Raw genomic sequence first — 15,569 nt, forward strand, 5'->3', positions numbered from 1 at the left:
TTTGAGTCCTGACTGCTCAGCTTCCAGTCTAGCTTCCTGCTAGTGCACTTGGGAAAGCAGCGGAGAGTGAGTGATTCAAGTGCTTAGGCCCCTGCCACCCATGTGAGAGACTTGTCTAGATTTCCAGGCTCCTGGCTTCAGTCTGGCCCAGCCCTTGCTGTTGTGGGCATTTGGGGAGTGAATCAGCAGATCGGAGATCACCTTCTTTGTCTCCTCTTCTCTGCAATAAGTAAAACAAATCTTTAAAAAAAAAAAAAAAAAGAAAAAAAAAAAAAGCCTTTCTACATTTGCCAAGACCATGCATTGAAAAAAAATGTATACACACACATTTTTTTCATTTAAGAGACACAGCTGGAGTTTCCATCTTCTGGTTCACACCCCAAATGCCCACAACAGCCAGGGCTGGGCCAGGCCAAAACCAGGAACCAGGAACTCAATCGCAGTCTCCAGTGTGGGTGAGAGGACCCAAGCACTTGAGCCATTACCTGCTGCCACCTGGGGTGTGTTTGTAGGGAACTAGAATTGGGCACAGACCCTATTAATGGCCTGGGAAAAGCAGTGGAAGATGGCCCAAGTGTTTGGGCCCCTGCTACCATGTGGGAGACCTAGAAGAAGCTCCTAGCTTCTGGTTTTGTCCTGGCTCACTGCTGGCCATTGTGGGCATCTGGAGAGTGAACCAAAAGATGGAAGGTCTGTTTCTATCTCTCTTTGTAACTCTTTCAAATAAATAAGTACATTTTAAAGAATTGGGAGCAGTCAGGGCTTAAACCCAGGCAGTTTGATGTGGGATATGGTATCCCAACTGGTTTCCTTAGCACTAGCCAAATGTTTACCCCATGACCTTGTATTTAATTCATTCCTGCTTGGGCATGTCCCACCATTGGTTTCTGCTGTATGTGGGCAGCTTATTTCTGGGAAGAGCCAGTGCCCTTAGCAGATGAAATTGGTCATTTGATTTAACTGTGCAGTGGGGTACATGTGGTCACTTTCTATTAAAACACTGTGAAAGCTCACTTGCTGGGTGAACATTGTGACACAGTGGTTAAGACGCTGCTTTGGATGCCTGCATCCCATACTGGAGTGCCTGAATGCCTGAGATCAAGTGCCATGTCCACTTCCAGTCCAACTTCCTGCTTATGCATACCCCGAGAGGCAGCAGGGAATAATTCAATAACCTGGTTCCCTGCCACACATGTGTGACACCTGGAGAGAGCTCCTGGCTCCTGGCTTTGGTCTGGCCCAGCCCTGCCTGTCATGGGCATTTGGGGTATGAACCTCTCTGTCTCTTTGTCTTTCAAATAAATAAAAAAGGGAAACTCACTTCTTTCCCTGAACCACTGCAGTTTTTAACAGAAAGTCTTAAAAATCCAAACCCATTTCCTGTAGACAAAAGCCTAAGTGGAAGCACTTCCCCTGCTCTACCATACAACCTGTTCATATGATGCATATGCACGCCACCATTTTGGGACGTCTCTATGCTGAACGTATGTGAATTTCCTTTTCTCATGTCATAATGATCCCTAAGTAAAAGGACACATGTATCTACTAAGAATCATAAGTAAACAAATGCTCACGTCTTGTAAAAGGTTACGGAGTTTCAATTTAGATGGCAACTGTTAGGCTTTTGGTGAGATGTGAGATGATTTGGATGTCCAGAACCATGCCGCAGAGGAGAAGGTTAAAGCACCTACACAGTGCTTCCCAACATACATGTGTGCTTACCCACTGTGCAGTTTAAACGTGCTGCGGCTAAGTTTTTGTTTGGTTTTCTTTTATGTGAGAACTGTAGTTTCCAAAGAATGACCCCTAAACCAGGAGCGTCACCATCCCCTGGGAAATGGTTAGAAATGCAGGTCAGCAGGCCCCATCCTGGATCTTTGCCATCAGAAACCCAGGGTGAGGCCTGTAATCTGGGTCTTAAGGAGCTTGCCAGGTGATGCTGACTTGCCCTAGGCCTTGAAAACCACAGATCTCAAGAATGGCAGCACCAGCATTTACCGAGGAAGGGACGTAGGACTACGCTAGATGATTCTGAAAGCTGTAGCAGTCCACAAATAGTAATTAGCTACTCCAAAATCCCAATTCCATCCATCAGTGATGTATGTCTGAGACTATTTTTCCCTTCCCGGCCGTCTTACCTGATGGCAGAATAGGGGAAAGGCACGATTCGCAGATATTCTCCTCTGTAAGACAAACGCACACATTTCCCATTATGCACTGCTTCCATCTGCTCTGCCCGTTCTGAAAGCAGGGCATACCAGAGTTCGTGTGATTATTTCAGCTTTACCCACCATCAACCAGAACACCTTTCATTTGAGTCCGGTGCATTTTCTTCAGCAAGGACAAAGAGTCAGCTACGAGAATCTTCTTGCAGCCTTCTCGAAGCAGAATCTAGTGCACACATTTAAAAAGAAAGGCCATCTTAAGTAGACTCAGATGCTGGGCATGGACCATGGGGTGCGTTAAATTGGAGATTCAGAAAAGTGGTGTGAAATACTGCACCTACTGGTTCTCCTGCCCGCACTACCCTCTTCCCCCCAACCACTGCCAGACTGACCTTTGCAGTCATGATGCAGTCATCATGCCCTGTGGTTTTTTTCTTGCAACCCCCACAGTGCCTCCTGTAGCACTGTAAAATCAACCACAAGTTCCAGAGTCTGACAAAGAAGCCCCTCCATTAACTAACCCTGTTGCTGCTATCTAGGGAGGATTTCCTCATGTAGACTCTCTCGCAGGTTGGTCACATCACATCCTCTTCATTCCAATCTTCAGATCTTTGCTGAGGATGCAAAACCTGCTATTCAAATCATTCATTTGTTCCATAAACCCACTGACTTCACAAATGCATCCTGGGTCGCTGTGATGTATAAGGTAAAACCAAGCAGATGTGATGTCCATTCGATGTCTCCTCTCGGCTGCAACTTGCTTTGCATTCTCTTCTAAACCCAACCCAAACCACTTAGCGTAGTGCTGTGAATGTGGTATGTGCATGTGTGCAGTGGTAAATAACCACCTTAGCCCTCCAGTATGGGGACCTGGGTAGCTGACAAGTGAAAAATGACCATAAACAGCAACATTCTGTCACAAGGTTCATGCTCCCATTCCTTATCCCAGTAATGCACCCTTTGTTGCTTTATGCATTTTTCTTGTTGCTCTGTGGGCTTTCTATTATTTGCTCCTCCCTGCCTGGAGGATGCTGAGAGGAGCACAGCACTTCAGCAGCCCGGGAACATGCGGCCAAGGATGAGGCCATTTCGGGTGGTACCAGACTCATGTTTATTTCAGCACCAGGGCTACGACAATCCAAACTGCCCACCTGCTTTTATGCAGGAGGCACAGAAGGGAGAGGCGATATCTTCACCTGATAGACACTCTGGGCCACAGAATGAGCTTCTACCCTTTGTTGGGTTTTCTTAGGTAGTACTGGTGTAGTGGTTGAGTATGCCTTACCTCTTCAGGCTTTGAAACATCTGCATGTACACAATGAGTTATCTCAAGTCTAAAGCAGAATGTGTGTCCACTTTACCTACATCACACACACGTGGCCTGAAGATCTGTAGTGCACCTCCATTCTGACTGTGCCTCATCGCAGGAGGTCAGGTGTGGAATTTTCTATTTGTCGTGTCATCTTAGTGCTCAAAAGATTTTGGATTTCAGATTTTGAGATTAGGGATGTTCCATCCATATAGGAAACTGGGAGGGAGGACATGCGAGGTGTGCTTAAGTCAGAACTCATGGAACTCAAGGCCTAAAGGACTGAGACACCTTGGAGCTGTGCCAGTGGCTTTCCTCTTCAGGAGCAGTGTGTCACATCACATGTAGCAATGTGCAATTTTATGTCCCTCACATGGTCCCGGCTGCCTCACCACGGTGCAGCCCTGTGGTTGTGCAGCACATGTCTTCCAGTGGCTCTGGGGCATGGCAGGTGATTCTATTGGGGTGCACCTTGACTACTCTCAACTCTAAAGCGACAGGGGCACTTTGGTCTCACAGGTTCCCAATTCCTATCATCAGGGAAGGGGAGTAGGGAGCAGCCAACAATGGTGTCTCATGCCCAGTCTCCTACAGCAGCACCCGTTCCTCTCAGATCCCAGGCAGCACGGGCTCTGAGTCAGCCAGCTGCCTTTCCCTGGTAATGGTACACAGGCAGACGTGTAGGAAAACAGCTCTGATGTCCAGTATATACCTATCACTTCTACTAATGAATGGAAAATCAAATGATTTTAGTGTCCCTACGCAGAGAAACTGCCAGTGAAGTTTTTTATCCTTTAAACATGGAGTTTTAAATTCATTTTAAAAAGACATTAAACTTGGCTGGCACCGTGGCTCAACAGGCTAAATCCTCCGCCTTGCGGCGCCGGCACACCGGGTTCTAGTCCCGGTCGGGGCACCGGATTCTATCCCGGTTGCCCCTCTTCCAGGCCAGCTCTCTGCTATGGCCCGGGAAGGCAGTGGAGGATGGCCCAAGTGCTTGGGCCCTGCACCCGCATGGGAGACCAGGAGAAGCACCTGGCTCCTGGCTTCGGATCAGCGCGATGCGCTGGCCGCAGCGGCCATTGGAGGGTGAACCAATGGCAAAAAGGATGACCTTTCTCTCTGTCTCTCTCTCTCACTATCCACTCTGCCTGTCAAAAAAAAAAAAAAAAAAAAAGACATTAAACTTGTAGCAGGCACCATTAAGGCATACAAGAAGAGGTGAAAAATAACAAGGAAGACATCTAAGAAATACTGATGTCAGAAAACTAAGAAAATGTATAAGCAAACATATAAAGCTGCTTAGCCTGCAAAACAAGGGAACAAAGAAACCTTAAGAAAAATGGAGTCAGTCACACCACCACAGGTAAAACATTTCAAAAAGGACTGGCTCTGACCCTTAGTGGGTGTTTGATGCCCACTGCATGAATAATCCAGGAGGGAGGGCAGAGCCAGCAGTCTAGACAGAGGCCGCTATGTCTGCAAACTAAAAAGGATAAAAGCAAACCCTGCAAACCAAGATGGAACTATCTCCACTGTAGGGTTGCGTTTTTCTAAATAGGTGCCATCCATCTGCCTGCGCAAAGTATGTTCTAGGAAAATTGTGAGCAAGCAGAGGCAGCCGGCCAGGCGGAGAGAAAGCATACGCTGCTCACTATGTCACTTTCTACTTTAGCTGACCAAAATCCAAGCTCCAAATCAGAAAAACAGGAAAACGGCGTGAGTTGCCTTTGCATGATGCAAGGCAGGTCTTTCGAAAAGTGAGACTGCTATCTGTAGAAAGCAGTTGTTTATCCTGTAGCATCTCTAATAATCTGAAGACAAGGTGTGAAACAAGCGTGTGCAAGATTATCCTGTGATGTCACAGAGGCACTGTTTTCAGTAGCAGACATGACAAGGTATCAGGTAACTATGATTTCCCAGGAGCAACATCAGTGACCCATGAGAAACGTGCTGTTGATGACACTAATTTCACCCTCAGAAGTTCATATTCGGTACTTCCCACAGACGCCTTTATTAGACACAGATGGTTCAAAGTCAGACACTGTAGGATATGGCGTAAGTAGGTCATCTTCACACTCATGATTTCTGTCTACTTTCGTCTTCCAAGGTGAGCTTCCCAGCTGGGGACTGTCACCTTCCGCCCGTCTCCTCTCCATAATTGCAGATTTGATGTTCTTTTACCCTCAAGGCACACACACACTATTCTCGTAGCCAGGTTTTCAAAGACCAGAATGGTATCAAATCCACTGCTGCTCTCATTCAGTACTCTAATTACTTTATGCCATATTTGCTTTCTAAAATATGAATTTTTAAAAAATGAAAGAATAAAATAAATTTCTAAGTCCCTATCTAGATACAACAAATCTATTAATACTTAGCCATGTGAATCAGCTCTTATTCCAGAACATGAAAGTATTTCACAGGTGACGCTTGCACACCCCACTTCCTCCTACGTCCTTACAAGTACAACCCCAACCCTGTTTAGTGTGTGCCCACCTCAGATCTACCGTTGGCTGCTGTAACATGGATCCTGGGAAACTGTCCCTTCCAAATCAAAAAGAAAACTTCATTAGGAAAAGTCCCTTTGCTCTCCCACATCTTCCTGCTTGAAATGTAGATGTGAAGCCTAGACAGAGAGCATCTACTCTGTGACCAAGAGGTAGCAACTTGGGTACATTCTCCTGTTGATGGACATTTATGGCTGTTTCCAGGTTAAGCTATTAAGGATGTAGTTAAGGGTCGGCTCACTTGGCTAATCCTTCGCCTGCAGCGCCGGCACCCCTGGTTCTAGTCCCGGTTGTTCCTCTTCCAGTCTAGCTCTCTGCTTTGGTCTGGGAGGGCAGTGGAGGATGGCCCAAATACTTGCGCCCCTGCACCCGCATGAGAGACCGGGAGGAAGTACCCAGCTCCTGGCTTTGGATCGGCGCAGTGCCGGCCGTAGCAGCCATTAGGGGAGTGAACCAACGGAAGGAAGACTTTTCTTTCTCTCTCACTGTCTAACTCTGCCTGGCAAAAAAAAAAAAAAAAAAAAAAGGATGTAGTTAAAAATGACATTCTTGAACAGATCTTTGGATGGACCTGCTTTTCATCTCTTACATAAACATACCTGGAGGTGAAAATTCCAGGTCAGGGAGTAAGTATATGGTTCATTTCCTAAGTAACTGTCAAAGAGTTCTCTAAACTGGTTTATTCCATTTTAATCTATCCTTATTCTGCTTCGACAAGTCTTAGTCTTTCATATTTTATATAGACCCTGGGACCAATTTATGAATTTCCATGACAGACTGGGCATTTTGATTAGAATTTTATTCAACATATAGCTTATTTTAGAGAGAAGAGAAAACATATGATATTAATGTACTTTTGACAAATAAATGGCCAAATTCAATTTATTGATTTTCTGCTAAAAAATAAAGGTGCAATCATACTTTCCTCATCCTGCTTTTTGCATAATGCTGGTGTTACGGTTGTCCCAGCACCCAAGGAGGAGTTCAGGATTGTTTCCATTCTTTTTTCTGGCAAACCCATGTAACACAGAGATGTGTACTTCTTAAAGACTTGATAAACTTGTCTTGAAATGTGTCTATGGAATAGTGCTTCTGTTGTGGTAATATGCTCTGACTACTGAGTGAGCTTCTTTGAGTGAATGTTGGTAATTTGTATTTTCCTAAACAACTTTGAGTTTTCAAAAATTGATATAAACTCATATCCTTTACTTATTTTAGGTGCTGAAAACTTAAATCTGTCTGCACGGTCTGTCTTTTCTGTGTTTATTCTGGTTGTGTTTCCGTATCTTTTTCTCAGAATTGATGGAATTTGCAAACACATTCTGTGATATTTTCAGAGTATTTGTCGACTACAGAAGCTTATATGTACGCAGTTTTAAGAAACGCATCTTTCTCCCCTACAAAACTGTTTCTTGTTGAGCAAAGTATGCCTACTGACCTTTCTCAGGTGAACTCATTTTTTTTTTACCCAGCAAAAAAAGAAATCTCTTGTCGGTTTCCTCCTCTTTCACTATTCTTTATGGTGGACAGCCTTGGATACCACTTTCAGAAATTAAAATCAGTTCGAAGCATCTTGTTATCCATGAAATGTCTCCACATAATACATAAGAAAGTACTACTATTCTTTGCTTTGTAATCTATATTTCTTATTAGAATTTCATGGGGATAAGCCACAATCATTTCCTCAGTTTCATAACATTAATTTTCATCTGAAAAATATCTGTAGGCATTGCTTAGACAGCACAATATTATCTTTCAGAGATTCATTTTTATTATGGGACTCTCCTGGTTTTTTTTTTTTTTTTTCAAAATTACACAAATCTGTGGGGCTAACTTCTTCCCACATCCTCTTCAACCATTCTTCTTTTCTTAAAATTACATTGCTTCCTTCTGTAGTTCTGTTTGTCTGAATTTTACAATTTATTAGTATGATTTTATTCTTTCCTCTTCATTTTTAAGACAACCAGTTACAGCTTCTATAATCAATTTGTTACATGCACAGTTTGTGCTATTGTAAATTTAAATAGGGACATGCTGGAAACCAACTTGACTTTAGATCTACACTGTAGTTTCCCTCTTATTTCTCTGCAGTTCGTCACCATTGATAATAAAACCTCAACCACAAGCAAAACGCCAGACTCAGAGACATTTTATAAAGCAGTAAAAGAACTGTACGTCAGCAAAGTTATTACGGTTCATTAGAAACAGCTGCCGTGGGAAAAATATCATCAAAAATTGCCGAGTTTCTGGAATTTTTATTTTAAGATTCCTTGAACATTGAACTTTTTGCTGACATCATCTTGTTCATGCTTAAGTGCTTAGCATTAGAATTGCAAATGACAAACGGCTACCTGGTTTTATAAGCCCCACTAGGATACAAGGCTAGACCAAGAAATGTTCCCCTCGTGTAATCCTTCCTTCAAGCCACGGTGCTATGGGACTTGATTCTATTTAAAAAAGCTTTGCTTTTGATGGAGTTACTGTCAAAGATGATGCGCTGCAGAGAAATAAGAAGGAAAAGACAGGAAGATTCCCGGGTCTTGTGCTGAGTTCAAACAGTCTTACAAACACAATGGTATGTAATGTTATAAAGTTTCTATATACCAATTAAAAAGAAGCTACAGCTGTCTGTCATAGGCACCTGTCATCTAAAGGCTGTCATGAGACTACTCTGAAAGAATCTGAAAGGAAAAAAAAAATCTAATGTGGTCTTAAAAGTTTATTTCATGGATTTATAAATTTAAAAGTCATCTCTTACAAGAAAATTAAGAGCTTATATATCATGAGTCAAAAAGAAACTCATGTGGGCTCAAAAAAGGCAAATGAGAAAGAAGTCACTATCTTGTCTTAATTCATTTGTTCCTAGATATCAAAGTACAGAAATACAGCAAACAACGAAGTGCAGATGCAAATAATGCGGAAATGACTTTGGAAGGCAAGCAGTTGTCTGGAGTCAGTTTGTGTGTGTGGAGATTAACGAGGACAGTGTTACAGCTGTTTCTTTACCCCAGAAACACTCATTCAGGTCAGGAGCTGCTTGGGAAGGGGCTGCACGCGTGTTGTTCATCTGCAGCTCCGTGAGACCAGATGTGAGGGCCTGTTACACTGAACACGCTGTCTGATACCCGAGACACTCAGGCAAATAAACGTGTTTGTAAGCCGTCAAACACGTGGTATTTTAAAGACAACTGCACCTGGAGAGATCAAGACCGTCTACAGAAGCTCCATCGAGGAGGTGGCCGTCAGGGTCTGAGTGGGGTGGTCCTGGTGCCCAGCCCCAGCCAGGGTTAAATCTCAGAAGCTGCGGAGGAAGAGGACTAGAAGCAGAAGGGAGCCAAAGGATGAACTTCTTGTCACTTTACTCGTCTCTGTGTGCAGATCATTTTTTTTTTTTTTTTTTTTTTAAATTTAAGAGGCAGAAGGCAGAGCAAGCCATTCGAGAGAGAAATGAGAGAAATGTCTGCGGCCGCCAGGGCTGGGCCAGGCCAAAGCCAGGGGCTGCGAACTCAATCCAGGCCTCCCATGTAAGTAGCAAGAAGCCAGTTCCTTGAGCCATTACCCCTGGAGTCCGGAGCTGGAGCTGGGAATCAATCCCAGTCCTTCAATATGAAATGTAGCTATAAATGTCATTTAGAAGAAAAAATTTTGTTTAAAAGGCAGAGAAGACAGAGTGAGATCGTCCATCCACTGGTTCACTCCCCAAATGGCTGCAACAGCTAGGGCTGGGTTAGACTGAAGCCAGAAGCCTAGAGCTCCATCCAGGTCCCCTACCTGGGTGGCAGAGGCCTGAGTACTTGGGCCAACTTCTGCTTTCCCAGGCATATTAGCAGGGAGCTAGATGGGAAGTATAGCCAGCTGGGACTTGAACTGGCGCTATGCTATGGGATGCTGGCACTGTAAGGGGTGGTTTAACTTACCCCTAAATGTCACTTTTTCAGGCAAAAGAAGGAACTACGCGAAAAAAAAATCTTAACAACTTATCCCCAGAAATCTAGGCAACTTTTTTATAAATTCTAGAATCAGTATTGTGGTTTACATTAAAATATTAACAGTAAATATGTAGCTATATTAAACATATAAAAATGACTCTAATAGGAACTCTGAGACAAGATACCTTAGAACTGACATTCCTGGATGTCAGTTCATAGGCTAATGCCAGACAGATGTGTAAGATGTATCAGGTGATTTAAGGACCTGTTCCTCCCCAAGAGGTCCTCATCCAGCACATCTGGGCTGGTCCCTGAAACTGTCATTTAAAAAGGAATTCAGATAATTCTTGTGTGTCACTAGGCTTGGCAAACAGCAACTGAATTTAATGGAAGAACTGAGATCCAGAAAGTGGAATTACCTTCCCAGAGACCTCATGGGCTTGTTAAAAACAGAGCCAGGGCTGGAGTCCAGGCTGCAGCATCGTGTCTGCTGCTCCTTAAAGCACAACAGGCTGATTGTTTGGCGTGCGAGCCCTGCAGGTTTCCCTGGTGGAAACAGTGAAGGCATCCGCAGACACCAGTGGGACATCTGGAGCAGCACTATACACACAGTTCATTTTCCCCGGAAAACATAACATAAAAGAAGCACCGCAAAGCACACACAAAGCACTAAACCGGCCTGACTAGACTTAGAAAGGGGGATGAGTACCATGACCATGACCCTGGAAGCATGAGCACCAAAGTCTTATAAAGAGAGGTTTAAAAATAAAAACACAGTCAAACTGCTATATTTAACTACAAAGAATGGCAAATCTCTTCCAGCCAAGCTTCCATCCCAAGAAAAAGGAGAGAACAGAGCGAATGCTCCTTTCCTTGTTAGGTGGTGGCGACTTTTTTTCCCCCTGAGCAGGGATTCCACATTTGCACCATTTTTGAAGGCTGGAGGAAAAGAGAATGTTGGGCAATACCTCTCTCAGGCTGGCAGCTGGGTAGAGAATTATCTATCCATGAAAAAGTTTCACAACCCTCTTCTTGGTTATACATGCAGGCAGAATAAAACATAAAACAGTAATGAAAAGCATAAACTATGAAAGAAAAAATAAAACCTCCAAATCATGGAGACAGAGCAGCACAGTCGGAGCGGCAGGATCTGCATTCCTGGCTCCACTGCACTGACTTGGGCTGATGGTTTAGGATCTCAGTGTCAGCTTTCTCATCTGCAGTGCGGGCTTGTGGTGAGGACACACTAGAACACATGGAACGACTGTCAGGTATAAATGGAGGCACCCATTTGGCCTGGTGGCTAGGACTGGTTGGGATGCCAAGCACCCCGTGTCAGAGTGCCTGGATTTGGTATCTGAGGCTTTTCCTGATTCCAGGTGCCTTCTAATGCAGACCCTGGGAGGTGGCAGTGACAGCTCAGATACCTGGGTGACTGCCACTTACAGGGGACACCCAGCTGGAGTTCTCAGCTCCAGGTTTCCGTCTCAGCAGGGGGCCATTGTGGCCATTTCAAGCGTGGACCAGAGGATGGAAGTATGTGCTTTCTGTCTGCCTCGCAAATAAATAAATAAAAATGTAAAAGGATAAGTAGATCCAAATGCAATGGTCAATCTCCAAAACAGAACAAGTCTGGAGGAGCTGCCATCTTATCTGCAGGAGCTCAACGCTGTGTCCATCTGTTAAGGGTCAAGCCTCAGTTTCCACAGTGATTCCTGAAATCCTGTAAGCAGGAGACCCAAAGCAAGGCACCAGAGCCCTGTTTGTCTTCCAAATCTTGCACTAGACAGAAATGCAGAGAATCCTAGTAAGGCAGGTGCTGGCCTAAAGGCAGTTCAGCTTGGCATCACTGCTTCACCTGCAGCTAACCTTATGAATTTCTGTAGCTCCTGCAGCACCTAAACTGACGGTTTACTCTAGCTGCAGCCTTTCCTTGTCATTCTTCTGGGGGAAAACAGAGGTTCAAAGATCTGCAATGACTTGTTCAGGATCATATGCTCATTTACAGGGGGCTCAGGCTCACCTCAGGGACCTGGGGGCTTAGCCTGTGCTGCCTCTTCAGGAGCGAGTGAAACATGCTTATTTTCTCCAGAGTTATTACCAACAATGAAAAAGTGAGAATCTCTCTTAATTAGCATCCTTCTAGGGTGTACTGTGGTTGTAAGAGCTAATGTAGCGGTGGGTGTGAGGAAGAGTGGTTGAAGATGGTGCTTGGGATGCCTGCATCTCCTATCCGAGTACCCAGATTCCAGTCTCAGCTTCCCTTGCAATTCCAGTAAAGCACAGCCTGGGAGGTAGCAGCGAGGGCTCACGTAGTTGGGTCCCTGCCACCCATGTGGGAGATCTGAATTGCGTTCCAGGCTTCTGGTTTGGGCATGGCCCAGCCCCAGCTGTCACAGCACTTGGGATGTGAACCAGTGGATGGAAGGTTGCTGTCTGCATTTCAAATAAATAAAAATCCCTTAAAGTATATATTTATGGAGAGGGAAACAGATACACACACACTGAGACTGCAAGTGTACGAAAGTAGCTGTGGGTGAAAAGGTAGATTTAGTCAAGAGAACCTGGCTGGGTTCAAACCCAAGTCACCACCTGCCCAAACTGGCAAAAATCATTTGATCTATTTGAGAATCAGACTTCTCATCTATAAAATGGGGATGACAGTTCCTACTGAACTGCTGTAAAGATGCATTATTTATGAAGTGAGACAATCAAAAGAAAAGTGTTTTAAGAGCAAAGATGCTAAAATTCTTAAGGAAAAAATAACAATGAAAATGGTAAATGATGCTAAGTGCAACAATAAAATGTTTAACAAATAGAATGTGTAAGTATTAAAAATATAAATAAATTATAGCATTACATAATTTGGAAATTGGTCAGTTTATACTAAGGACTGAAAAATTAACACTATCTTATTTTGGAAGCAATTTATGTCAAAACAAATGGTATCTGTCCTTGAAATCGGGCCTAGAGACACTTTACGTTTCTAAAGATACAGGATACTTTTATCTTATTGATTCCAAGAACCTTTAAACTTTGTTGAGTAATTAAGCTATGGTTTGAATATTTGGGGCCCATGTGTTACTGTTCTGCCCCCTAAAGTCTTAGGTTAATGATACCAAGAGAGTGGGAACCTAATCCAATTATGTGCTTGGAGATAGGGCCTTTGAGAGATGATTAGTTTGACAGGGTCAAGCCCCCATGATTAAATTCTGGAGGCTTTACAGGACACCACATGACACAGGTAGAAACATGCATGCTCCTGCCATGCGATGCCCTGTGCTGTCAGCACAGGCTGGATCCATGGGCCCCCCTGATCTTGGGCCTGTGGTTCTCCAGAACCAGCAGCCAAATTAAACTTCTTTCCTTTATAAAGTTAGTCACCACATGTATTCTGTTGCAATGAAAAGTTGACAAATTTTAACAAGCTCTAAAACCATTAATAAAACAAACATTGATAGTATAGTTCATACATCAATTTTTTAACTTCAGTTATGTCATAGGCATCATGCCAAATAATGCTAAACTTCAGTGAGAGGTTACATTTTAGAAAACATAACTATAAAGCTGAGTTCATGTTTTTTCCCACAGCCTTACTCTCTCTCTTTCCAGTTAACAATTGGCTAATAAATGACCTTCCAAAACATTTTCAGCGCCCAAAGAAGTTTTAAAACTGTATTATAAATAGACTGCTCTATTGTAAACTCCCCTTAGAGATTTCTAATGTACACTAGTAAAAAGTATAGGTGCCCAGAAGCCCTGGGACAACATTTCTCTAACATCTGACCATGGATTTTTTTGTTTAACAAATGGTTCTTAAAATCCACTGGACTCAATATGCCACCCCACACAGGGTAGGCTTCAAATTCTTGGATATTCATGGACTCGCAAAATTTCTCCCAAATTTTGAGGATTACTGGAGTTGTAAATCTTTTATTTCACTAAATAAGACCATATGAAAATCAACTACAGTTTTACGATCCAAGTAAAACTAAAAATAATCAAAACCATGGATGCGAATCTCTTCCAGAAACTGCAAAGGGCTCTATAGATAGGTTTATTTTCATAGCAATCCCTAATAGGTTGCCTAGAGAAACAAAATAAATGGCTATTAATGAAAAAGAACTGTCTTTCCCACAGAACAGAAATCTAAACTCTCCATCGGTTAGGTAGGAAGTACCCCAGAGACTCTCTGAGTAACCTGTCCCAGTAGGCTGTCTTCTCTTGGACTCTTCCAACAAGAGAACTGTGCTTCAGCGAGGCCTACAGGTGTGGCAGCTTCCATGCTGCTGCACTGCCCTCTGGGCACCACCCTCTCCTGGGAGAAGCCAGTCCTTGGCAACCACAGCTCTCAGGGCTCACTGACAAACAATTCTGAGCCTCCTTAACATATCACCCAGCTGCACACTTCCATGTTGTAAGGAAAAGCTCTCCGTGTATCTTAAAATACAATTAAGATGATAAAAATATTGATTTAGCAGCTGTTTTGGTGGGTGGTTTCTATGTTAGGCATTCATTTTGCATCTAATAATAATTATTTTTATTTCCAGTTGACTCAGAACTATGCAAATGTATTCATTAAAAATGAATGGGCAGTGAGACCACAGTGGTGCCCATAAGCCTGGTTCTCTGGAATAAGAGCCTAGTACGGGGATTCATTAGGTGATTCTGGAAGCATGTGGAGCCTGGGAGAAAAGGCAGGCAGTTTTCATCCCAGAGGCCGAACCTCTGCACTGGGGCTGAAGGACAGAGGGATACGTATTTCATTGCTTCTCTTGAGGAAGAGTTGTTCAGAGACAGCTAAATGACTTATTTGCAAATTTGGATCTGAAGCTTCAAGCACATCCTGGCTTACCCAAGGGTAGTCAGGGCCAATGAAGTATAGGTCATTATCAAGCTCATTTGGAGGTTTACAAAAGAGACTATTTTCTCCCAAGCCCAAATGTAAGTATGGGAGTTGTCAATTTTCCTACCTGAATTACCTTTCTGCGTTTCTAGGGCACTGCACAAAATGCAAGCTCCTAACATCAGTGTTCCTCATCTATCAACCCATTCCCATATTTTTACTTCCTTCTGGCCTTTCTCATTCTCACTCCTGTAACCATTCCGCTGAGTCACCTACAATCTTCCAAGCCCAAGTGGAAGTGAAGACCTGCAATATCGTTAGGATTTTAGCAGAATAGGGCCTCTACTTCTGTGGCTTAACTGAATACCAGTTTCTCTCCTAGGAAGCCAATTACCCACATGCTCTCCTAAGTGAAGGCTCTTTGAACTCTCATATATGCACCTGTAGGAAAAATCGCTTTCTTTAAAGTTGTGTTACCCACTCACGCCATAGTCTCAGAGGACTGCAAAGTTAACAGTCTGCTCAGTGACAATGGTGGAGCCTGGCTTGTGGGGCCCCCATCTTCCTCCCATTCCTCAAAGTCTATTTGGATGAATCAGCAAAGGCTGTGGCCTCAGCTCCTTAGCTAATTTGACTCCAGTGACCTTTACCTTCATCCTGCTTTTTGAAAATGGTCACACTGCTGCACTTGTGAAATGTTCATGGCACTGTAACCCATTCCTGGCCAAACCTTCCTCTGCATCTCCTGCATCAGTTCTGGATGCCAGGGAGCATCTCTCGACTTCTCTGTCTCACTCTGCCTCTGACGGA

The 15,569-nt window shown here is 43.7% G+C and overlaps 1 protein-coding gene across 1 annotated transcript in view; it reads right to left on the reverse strand.

Moving 5' to 3' along the window:
- VPS41 (VPS41 subunit of HOPS complex) overlaps positions 1–15,569 on the reverse strand; it is a 191,128-nt gene that overhangs the window by 2,592 nt on the left and 172,967 nt on the right. Inside the window, 2 exon segments of the mRNA XM_062178061.1 lie at positions 2,139–2,183; positions 2,292–2,391. Coding sequence (XP_062034045.1) covers positions 2,139–2,183; positions 2,292–2,391 — 145 coding nt within the window.

The sequence above is a fragment of the Lepus europaeus genome, chromosome 20 (assembly GCF_033115175.1).
Source record: "Lepus europaeus isolate LE1 chromosome 20, mLepTim1.pri, whole genome shotgun sequence".
NCBI classification, from domain to species: domain Eukaryota; kingdom Metazoa; phylum Chordata; class Mammalia; order Lagomorpha; family Leporidae; genus Lepus; species Lepus europaeus.